Source organism: Rhinichthys klamathensis, unplaced genomic scaffold, assembly GCF_029890125.1.
Source record: "Rhinichthys klamathensis goyatoka isolate OS25496 unplaced genomic scaffold, OSU_Roscu_1.1 h1tg000127l_1, whole genome shotgun sequence".
Classification (NCBI taxonomy): Eukaryota; Metazoa; Chordata; class Actinopteri; order Cypriniformes; family Leuciscidae; genus Rhinichthys; species Rhinichthys klamathensis.
This window is the reverse complement of record NW_026606664.1, coordinates 3,565,191-3,576,690: the sequence shown is the minus strand read 5'-3', so window position 1 is coordinate 3,576,690 and position 11,500 is coordinate 3,565,191. Positions and strand designations below refer to the sequence as shown.

At 39.5% G+C, this 11,500-nt stretch overlaps 1 protein-coding gene across 1 annotated transcript; it reads left to right on the top strand.

The window, feature by feature from the left end:
- The first annotated feature begins 3,612 nt into the window (after positions 1–3,612).
- Positions 3,613–6,528, top strand: klf2a (Kruppel like factor 2a). The gene is made up of 3 exons (XM_056256587.1): positions 3,613–3,979; positions 4,540–5,437; positions 5,579–6,528. The coding sequence occupies exons 1-3, from the start codon at positions 3,908–3,910 to the stop codon at positions 5,752–5,754; spliced, it is 1,146 nt and encodes a 381-aa protein (XP_056112562.1). The 5' UTR covers positions 3,613–3,907; the 3' UTR covers positions 5,755–6,528.
- The last annotated feature ends 4,972 nt before the right edge of the window (positions 6,529–11,500 follow it).

Below are 11,500 nucleotides of genomic sequence, written 5' to 3'. Positions count from 1 at the left end.
ACATTAGACAAATATATTGGGAAACACTGATTAAGGAGAAATGAATACTGTTAGTGGCAGCATGACACACAAATGATTTCAGTTTGAGTTCATCATTAATCTAGAAGGCTCAAAAAACATGAGTTACATGTCAAACTCCCTCTCAGACGACCACTTGCTCCACTGAAATCTAATCACACAAATATGTGGCATGATTTTAACTCTTTTTCCTTTTGAGTCAGTGCCTGGTCATCACAACGCTATCCTTCCCTGATTGGCCCTGAAGAGCCCGGCGTGAAGGCAGGAAGCCGAGCCAGGCTGGCTTCCTGAGCGTCCGAGAGAGGAAGCCCTGTGATAGGCGAGAGGGAGTGGGGTTAAAAATAGTTGCGTATATAAAGGCCTGCTCAGAATCCCATTCCGTCTCAAACTCTCACTCGCGCACTTTCTGGCAGGACTCTCGGTTTCCTTCTCTCTCGAAAGCAGGGCCTAGGGCAGCCACAACGCCGTCCCGCTGTGAAGAAAGAGCAGGTGTTTCCCAGGGTTTGACTCAAGCAGCAAAATATGCATTACACTGGATAACCAAAGCAAGAGAAAAAAAAACTTTTTCCAAATAAATGCTTGATGCCGAGCGGGTTACTTGAGCTCAGTTCACACGCAAAGCATAAAATCTTTTCCAAAACTACATATCGTTTAAAAGGAAAAGTGAATGGTTATCCATTGGCAGTCACATCGAGTTGATAAACTGATAAGAATCAAAGATACCAACACAGATAGGTGAGAATGGGATACAACACATAAACAGATAAAAGGCAGAAATCAAGAGGTACAGTGTTTCTCTATATCTCTTTGTCCGAACAGAACTATAATTCAGCATCTATAGTTCATCATGCCAAGCAACCAGACACCATATAGGCCTGTATACACTATATACAAAATAAAGGTTCAGAAAGTGGGTTTTCGCAATGACGGCATAGAAAAGAACCATTTTTGGTTCCCCAAAGAACCCTTCAGTGAACAGTTCTTAAAAGAACCCTTTTTTTCTCAGTGTAAAAAAAACATTTCAATAATACAAAGAGTCTTTTTCCAGAACCTTTTGTGCAATTGTGCAATGTAAAAGGTTCCACTCACTTAGAAAATAAAGCTTTTTCATTGGCATTCATGTTTCCATGAAGAACTTTTAGCATGCATAGAACCTTTCCATTGCACAAAAAGTTCTTCATTGTGGAAAAAGGTTCTTTGGATTATTAACATTTTCAGTTCACATTTCTTTTAAGAACTGTTGACTGATAGCCTGGGAAAACCCAGACAACTTCCGGCAAATTTAGATTTGCTCTGAAAGTTAGTCTGGCAAAGAGCTCATTCAAGCCCATTTCCAATCCGTCGAAATCGAGGCACCAATCAGAAACGTTGGGGCGGGCTTTACACGATGACGACAGCGCTGGGATTTTGAAGCAGATTTTGTAGCCTACATTACAAAGATGGATGCCGCCGTCGAACATCACTCGTTCGAATCAGCTATCGCGTCTGTTTTAAGCGATTTGAACGTTTCCTTTTTGTTAAAAACAGAGCAAAGAACAACACTCGGAGATGTTTCTCCACCGCTCTGCATACGTCATCTCCTTCATCGCTCTGATTGGTTTCAGGTCTATCCGCGACGTCCGTTGGTGACGCCCCTCTGGAAATGATTTGTCTATGACGCTTTGCCAGACCATAACTCAGTTACAACTGAGAATGGTCTGGTTTTAACCAGGCTAGTTGACTGAAAGATTCTTTGGGGAACCAAAAATGTTTCTTTACTGCGAAACCCCACTTTTGGAACCTTTGTTTTTAAATTAAAGATGCCAGTAAAGACCCTTTATTTTTTAGAGTGTATGTAAAAGGATCTTCATTGAACCATAGATGCCAATAAAGAAGCTTCATTTTTAAGAGTCTACCTGTACAGGAGGTGTGTGTGAGGGTGTGTCGGAAACCTCCTACACACACGATCACAGCACAAACCAACATATTAATGTGTGATCCATGCTGCCCTGAGGGGAGAACTAGTTGTACTGTACAATATAACTACACCCTTTACTGGCATTCTTAGGCCTCAACATTCTCCGTGCCCAAATCACATACTGTACTCTTAAATTGGGCTATTGAATAATAAAACGGTAAACTCAGTCAAAACACGTGTTGGTATGTTTAAGGGAATGGCATTCGTTTCAACTTTGAATGGTTCACGTCGCACCCGGCTTGCACCTCATTTGGACTCTCATGCAGAACGTTCTCACCATTTGAGTGTTATTTTTGACGCACAAAAATAGAGAAGTGATGTAATTTCACACAAACCACCATTTAATGTTTTCTTTTGCACTGGATTGTGGGTGACTGGACTTTGCAATTTGCTGCAAGCTAAAAATATCTGTTCGTAGACTAGCACAAGTAATTTGCCCGATACCTGCTATTTGGGGGGGGGATTCCCAGCCTCCTCAGCTCTATTTGCAAATGAAAGGGGTTTTAAGAGCTTAATGGCAAGGGTTTTGTTTAGAGCTTGATACTACGGATACATTTGGAGCCAGAAATGGTGTTAAAAAGCACAGAGAGTCGTGTTGTTGTTAATATTTCGGTCCAATGATATGCAAATCCAATAAAGTTGTGGCTACGGCTGCAGGTGCAAGGAGTAACTTCACACACACTTACATCATAATACAGCATGATATACAGTGCAAACGTAGTATTACTTTAACATTGGCTTTTTATAAGCAGTACAACTAATTTGTGAATAAGATGGGGTTTCAAGTGTCTAAAAATAGTTGATGTAAAATAGTCACGTGAGAAAAGAGGTTTAATTCTAGTTTGCCCTTCTGAAAGATGTTTGAGTCAAATCTCCATAAAGCCACTACTGTTTTGTTGTTCATATTTAAAGTTTCTTTTAATAATGCTTCTTTTTATATAGCATATACTCACAGGTAAATCATTATCACAATACTGGTTGTAAATATGTCAGTGGTTACATTTGTTAGCAGTAGGAAAATAAAGAGCCCGATTTTGAATAAGTAACTGATTGGTTTAAAACATCAAACTGCAGATTTCATAGTTAGATTAAAGTAAAATATAAATGCCTTTATTATTTATGATGTCATAAAACATACAAAATTAACCCAACAATTGCTTGGTAATGGTAATGTTATTTCGCAAAACTGAGCAGTCTAACGTAAAAAACATTCTTTTACTATCTTCTTTAAAACTTAGAATGTTTTATTTAGGAAATGCATGGATTAAAATACATGTGTGTTCACTTATCTGAAGCAAAAAAAAAAAAGATTAAATGGATTAATTTTATTAGCTCTTGAGCCAGCAAATTTTACATTATTAAAATGCAATAATGCCCGAGGTCATAATCCCCTTTGTTATAGCTCTACATGTCTCGGGGGCTCACAGTGGCGCGCGCAATTGGTATCGACACTTTTCATCTTTAAACAACGTGTTAATGATGTGTATTTTTCTCCCATTCTGCTCTTTTTCTCCCCAAAGGCAAGAGAGGGAGAGGGAGAGAAGAGGAGGGATCTTTTGCATCATGTTGTACTCGTTTAACTCGTTTTACCGAGGGGGCGTGGAGTGACTCCGGTGATTTAAAGAAGGAGCCCGTGCGCTCTCACCATCCAAGACGAAAGGCGCACGAGCCGGAGAACAGCAGCTATATAGCGCGGCTAAAATTAGGGACGGATAGTGCGTATTTCCTCCGCTTCGTACAATTGGTCCAGCTTCTACTGCCGTGATATTTATAAGATAAGGTCTTCCACCACTCATACTTGCTGCATGAGTGTGAAACAGAGAGTTTAACAGCAGAAACCGAGTTGTAGTGCACTACAACCAAAGTTTCTTGGAGGGATTGCAACTGGTCCCCGATTTTTAAAGCTTTTTAATTTTACTGGGACGACTGGAAATGGCTTTGACTGGAACAATTTTACCGTCTATTTCCACATTTTCAGCACAGAAGGAAAAATGCTGGGAAAACGTGAGTAGCCTATTTCTTTTTATTTCACATCATTATTATGATTATGTAGTGCTTTATTCGTATATGTATGTAGTTGTTTTTACATACACGTGTATATACGCATTTTAACAGCGTTTTCAAACAATTTCACGAACTACAAAAAAAAGTTATATTGCAAGTTAGTCAGTGCGCTAAACGTACAGTATTATCCTCGCGAAAATAAATCGCGTTCGCCTGAGGACGTAACCATAGCAACAGCTGCTCGATTGTACATCGACTATATATTTTATTATGTATAATTTGTGTCATTATTTATCACGTTAAATTAGATTTAGACATCACAATATACAAGAAAACCTTTAGTGTTTTGTTTAAAGCGTCTTTAAGATAGTTAACAGTTTTATTAGATCGTAGCCTACTATAAGACTCGAGTTCAGCGAGATGAACTTCAAACGCATTGAAAATTATTGACAGAAATTCCTGACCCTCTTACTATATTCTTGATTTGTACTATAACTTTTTTTTGTGCATTCTTGCTCTTAAAATCTCAAAGTAAGTTTAATCTATCTGTTCCATTGCAGAGGTGGAAGGATGAACTGGACAGGTCCATGCATCTCAGCTGCATAGCTGACATAACAAACATGGACAACCTCAACAGAGCAATAGACGACGAAGATCTTGATAAATATCTGGATCTGGAGTTTATTCTGGCCAACACTGCGGGTTCTGATAATCTCGGACTCGGTATGGGAAGCGATTACAGAATGCAAGAATCCAGAAACATGTACAACCCCACCGCATACTCGGTGCCCGAGATCAACCCGTCACCTCCGCCGTATACTACCAGCCTCATGGCAGAGCTTCTGCAATCCGATGTAGACACCTACTGCCAGTCATCTCTGCCCAACAACACCCAGGGAAGATTCCTGGTCAGGTCTATCTTCCCCAATCAGGACATTTCGGAGTGTATCAAAGTGGAGCCCTGCATGGACAGTTATGGACCTGCAAGAGGAATGGTTCCTAAAGTCAAACAAGAAGGCAACGGTGCATGCATGAGGTCATATGAGCAGCCAAGACTGGCCAACTCACCCCAGGGGGCAGGCAGCATGACTCCACCGCAGAGCCCCGCGGAGCTCATCAACACAGACTGTCAGTCACAGATGTGCCACGCGATGACGTTCAAGCAGGCTTACCAAGGCAACACGGGGTTTCCCCATGCCGCACCTCCACAGATGCACCTGTCTTACCCAAATGCGCATCACTTCAGCGTGTGCGACGACGGGCTTGGAATGCCCAACGCCAACCAAAGAGTACTTCTGACACCACCCTCATCTCCTCTGGAGATGGACGCCAAACCAAAAAGGGGACGTCGCACCTGGCCGAGGAAACGGACAGCGTCTCACACTTGCACTTTTTCTGGATGTGGCAAAACCTACACAAAAAGTTCCCACTTGAAGGCGCATCACAGAACGCATACAGGTAAATAAACATCTATGCCAATGCGATTACATCCCAATTGACTGCTCTTTTTGAAATTGACAATAGAACGTCATGACAATAACCGATTGCTGAAAATATATAAATATTAACATACCTTGTTTTTTTCTTCTCTTTCACTAGGTGAGAAGCCCTACCACTGCAGCTGGGAAGGTTGTGGCTGGAAGTTTGCCCGTTCTGATGAACTGACCCGTCACTTCCGCAAGCACACCGGACACCGACCCTTCCAGTGCCATCTGTGCGAGCGCGCCTTCTCCCGGTCCGACCATCTCGCCCTCCATATGAAACGCCATATGTAGGAACTGCCTCTGAAAATTTGGACTAAACGCACTGAACAATGAACATCATGGATGTCAAAGCAAGCATTTTGTCTGTACCCTTTATTTAAAGTATGACAAAAGAGGAAAAATGAACTGACTTGACCTATTGCTGAATCCTAAACAGTCTTTTGCATTGTAGCTGGTTCTACACTTCATTTCTTTACAGATTTTTTTTAAAGAAACAAAATATATTTTCCTTTTCCAATGAGCTTGACAAATGCCAAACAAGTTCAACTCATGTTAGGCTGGACCTAAACCTCAAGACGGAACTGGAATCAGACAGTTAAATGTGTTTAAGTTAACATGATGTACTATGGACATGACAACAGTGCCTTTTAATTCATGTATACATCTCACGAGTGCCATAAATACTCTTGGCATTTTTAAAAAAAATTGTATGCTATTGTTTCAAGAAACTAAATAAGCTTTGTAAGACAATGTTTTCTTCTTTCAAAACTGCCTTAAAAGTTAACAAAAGGGCGTTAACTGAATGTTTTTAAGTAATTGAAGTAATTTGTGCATTTATCGACATAAACATTTAAAAATCAGGGTCTTATGGTTTTTTCGTTTCTTTTTTTTTCTAACGTATTCTTACAAATTTGTATGTTGTTAACGTGAATTGCAGACTGTCCCATGTTCGGATGACATGATAAGGGCTATGTGAGTTGTTCTGGACCAAACATTTTATGTACATAATTTATACACTGTAAATATTGTACTTAATGTACATATTAAACTTAATTGAGATATAAACATCTGTGTCTGTCGATGTGTCCAGTACGTTAGCACATCAATCAATCTTTTCCAATCCTTCAGACAAGATCTCGGTGGTATCGCCCAAGGGTAGATGTTACAAGCCTTGAGGGAGATTGCAATCTTTCCCAGCTGCAACTTTGCCATGCCAGAGAGCTGCGGCTAGACCTATAAATACAAACATTACATTTACATAATTGGTGAGACTGAATATAGCCCTGTCTGGGCAGAGGGCTACACCACAGATGAAGAGAGAGAAGCTTTGGAAAAACAACGGAAGAAGTGGGTGAACTTTCTGCTTCAAATTACTTTTTTACAGTTGGGGTGAGAATTCAAACTTTACAGGCGCTGTTAAGTCAATCAGATAAAAATACATATCAAGAGCTTGAAGGTATCTGGCACCAAAGTCTTTATGTATAAATAGAGCACTAAATGTTCTTTAATAAACAAAAGACTGTCCTTTGGGTGCTTAATACCAGTTGGTACAGTATATTCAGGTCACACAGCAGAAATCACATCCAATAATGCATCTTATACTGACACTAGTCCAAAAAACAAAGCACATCTCCCTATTGTATGATAACACTATTAATACTCTCTTGTGTTTTCATGGGCCCTGTGCAGTGGTATGGAAATATTATACCGTTCACTTGTTTGAGAGGTATTCACTGCATGGTTATTTTGAGGAATGAGGAACTAAAACTGTGTCAATGGATGGCTTACTTTGTGAAGTAAGAAAAACATTTTCATATCACTTTCAGGTTGGTCTCAGATCACTTTTCAGAGTTGCTGTATAGTTGATAAATCAGCCAGGTTAATGTGTGCCGTTTCAGCTTACAATTCCCTAATCCTCCAATGATCTTCAAGAGTCTGCTACAAAGGTCACATCCCTTGAGATAGCCGAGCCTTGACACTATTCACCTAGGAAATGGTTTTTAACCAACATAAGAAACTGATAATGACACCAATGATGCATTTAGGATTATGTTAATTGCCTGGCTTCAAGCCAGAATGCTCCTCGGGTTTCATGCAAAAAGATAAAAACAAGACTCTTTTAGATTTTTGTAAGAGTGAGTGATGGAGCCTTGAGGGTATTCCTCATGCCGGCAGCAAAACGTTTTCAAATACAAACTATAAATTACCTTAGATGAATTCTCTTCAAAAATGTACCCACCAACCAGGGATACTAATTTAACTCCACTTCCTGTCCTGGGATCAATCATTACAGCTGCACCTGGAGAGATACATTTGTTTTTAAAAACATGTTTTATTCAAACTTAATGAACTAAATATACAAAAAAATAATGAGGTTGTAATGGAAAAATGTGTTGGAAGTTTGTTATACCACTCAGTATCTTTTTGTCCATGTAGCTGCTTTGGTTTCACGTGTGCTTTTGGTGCGGATTCCTTTGGAAAGCTTGGGAATGTCATGGGAAGAGTTTGCCACCTGCTGGACTTGCACGGGAATCATCTTACAACTTGTCAAAACACTACACTTGTCTTTTTGTAGTGATACTTCCCATGGAGCACAACGTCAGGACATGATGTTTCGTACGTCATTTGCGCCAACTTGGGACAAACCATCAAAATCCAGGCGAATAGCTGCATTGGGAGGCAATAACATTATATGTCAGTTCTTCAAAATCACCTCAGCACCAACAAAACAAAGACAGAAAAATGATAATCCCCATGGTTGAAGAAAAACCACATTTGTGTGACAACATAATGGAAAGTGGCCATCTGGCTTACATTTCCCATAGCATACCTCTGCTGACGGTCCTGGTGGAGTGCAGAAGAGTGTCCGTCAGTGCACCGCAGCATCCCCAGGGAAGCATTACTCGGTGGAGAGCCCTTGCTTCCTGGCCCAGGCCCAGCTGATTAAATACACAAAATCCAGCTTGGGTCTGGAGCCCTTCACGAGCAGATCGAGGTCCGATTAGTCAACGCGCTGATTTAAATCAATACCCGTTCCGAGCAATTTTTGGCGCAGGAGCGGGCCAACATTTCCCAGCCAGCTGTCAATACGCTCAAGTCCGTGAAAGGGTCCCCTCGAATCCAATCAACCGAGTGAGAGCACACTGAGGATCTTGTTACCATGATGACCCCATCCAGACCTTCAACATGTACATGTGTGTCGCATTTAACATACTCACCTTGCTCTGGTAAAACACAAGAGCATTATTGGCACACCTGGACCGTCTCACTTGACATAGCCATTATTCCCAGAAACTCCCTGCTTATGCAAGCAAGATATGCATTTACCAGGGTCAAAGAGGTTTTTCGTACACAAGTTATTAGAAATGTCAAGCATTCCCAACAAAACTAAAACAACTAATGAGGCATGTGGAATAAACATCGGGAGTCAATTCTGGGAGGCTCTTTGGCGCATTTTGATACTCAAAGTTCACTAGCACACAAACTAAGCAAATACCAATCTCGGAATTTCCTGTTACGGTTAACATTCTGTGTGCAGGTTCTCGTGTTCCAGGAGTTTCCACTGGGCTACAAGGAAGTCCTCAAGAAACTAGTAGCTTTACAACTATGACTCAGTCTCAGATTCCTGATTTTAGTAGCTACGATAAAGCAATTTAAGATGCAGTATTATACAAGAATTTGCCCTACCGTTGCACCTTGAGCCTACTGAGAAAAAACAAAGGCTGGCACAATTTAACCCAAAAATACGTTTTTTTTTTTTTTTTTTAAGTCACGCTTAATTTGTATGAAAAACACTGACATAAAATATCAAACCAAGTGGCGTCGGCAAACAAATGATGCTAGACCCTATCTTACAACATTTTTCCAAGTGATTTTCATTACAATTTTATCTGGTCTGGAGTGTGAAGTCAAGTTCACAGAGGACTAGTTCATCAGATTTAACTATGGACACGTTTTTACTTAAGGTGCAGTTACATTTGGCTAAGTATGTGAGATTACTATGAACACAAACAGACAGAAAAAAAAAAATATTAAAACATAGTAAAAAAAAAGTGACATTTACACATTTTTTAAGTGTCCAAATACATTTTGGGGTTTCTGGTTATATATTACAGCATTTGAGACAAACACATGTGAATTGAATAGAGTGACGTATACATGCGTCTGAAATGTTATCTTTTGTTTATTCTGTGAAATCAAGGGACAACATACGGAGCATGAACATTTCCAAAGGAATCCAAGCATCACTAATCACTATCAATGCAGTCTGAAATCCTTAAAATGTTTAGAGTTACACATGTGCAGTTACTCATGTTTCATAGGACAAATATAACACATAATATACATGGTTTATGTATACTCTTATGCATTTCTCTATCGGGTTAATATCGGTCTTATCTACACAGGCGAGGGGTTAAAGGCAGGCCAAAAAGGAATGCATTCAGCTCGAGTTTTATGGGACATATGCCCAAAATTATGAGTCACTAAAAAAATATTTACTTTCTTTTTTCTTTAAAAAGAGAAAAAAACATGGATAATAAAACAGGATATGAAAACAAATGAATGTACAGGTATTACAACAAATAAAATTTACAAACTATTGCACAATGGAGGTATAAAGGACAAATACAGCATAAAAGGAGCGCTAACAAAATGTTTGCGATTTGTTTTTTAGTTTGAATGGTTCTGTTATCTTGTTTATTTATTTTTGTAACAGTAAAAGGCAAAAAAAGCCGGGACCAAAGCCCCAGGTATACGAATAACCCACTTGCCTACATTACGTCAAAAAAAAAAAAAACCTTCATAGGCCAGAAACTGACGTTATCTGTGTCTGGGACACACTGGCTTTCGATTCCAGTCCTGAAGACGTACGGTTTTGTTAAAAACGCTCAACTGACTGAAGATTAGTGTAGTACTGGAATCAGATAAACCAGGGTTCAAAAACCACCGCACAAGTTTCATTGTGAGCTAGGCTCCATCTAATACATTTTAAATAAGACAAAGTAACACTGTTTAGTGTGACACTAACATGACCAGGGAGTGTCAAGCAGCTATTTGCGGTCAAAACAAGCTAATTGGGAGTAAAGAAAAAAAAAGAGGAACAGAAAGATGACGTAGCTGAAAGTTAGCAGTGTACAGGGATATGTCACAGTTGTTCGTCTTAACATTACACATTTGTGTCCACAATGTTGGACATGAGCATCAATCATCACGCAGAAAAATTTGACCTGTAATGACCAACCACATCACAGATTCAAACTGAAGAAACAGCTATTCCAATGATTCAAGGTTGGATGAATGAATACAGATCATTCACGGATAAAACGTGTTAATAGTACCAGTAAAACAGTCTACTGTTAAAGAACAGCAGCTGGTACGTTAAAAAAACGTTGATATTACGTAGTACGATAATTAAATCGTACAAAAACACAGGTTTGAAATGTGCCAGGAAGTACCATCACCAAAACGTTCAAGTCAAATCCAATACTGACTAAAAGTTAGGGCAAAGCAAGCAGTAAACAACAATAGCAATTGCCAGTTTTTTTAAAGGAATCTATTCTGCCTGAATTCACATTGCCGCATTCGTGGTTTTTTTTTTGGCTAATTTGTGCTTTTAGCTACCAACAGGGGTTTAGTACTCCTGACATTATAACACATTTAAATCTGTTCGGCAGACTCCCGCATAAAAAAAAAAAAAAAAAAAAAAATGCGTTTCACACATTCAAGCAAAAATGATATCACTATGCCACGAATTATGCCGATTAGTAACGAGTTGAAGATGACGAAAATCTAAATGGCAAAATCTATTATCAGTTTCCTCATGGTGGCATCTGTTTTTGTTTTATGCAACCAAATTTGACACCATAGTGCAGAACTCAACAAAAAGGTTGGCTCTTTAAATGGCATGTGTGAAAGACTTTCAGGCCAGTTGGCAAGTCACTTGCAGTCCTTTTCCCCAAAAATCTTAGACTTGTTGATTTTGTACGTACATTTAGATAAAACGATAGATAGAACAATAGAACGATAGCATGAAAGA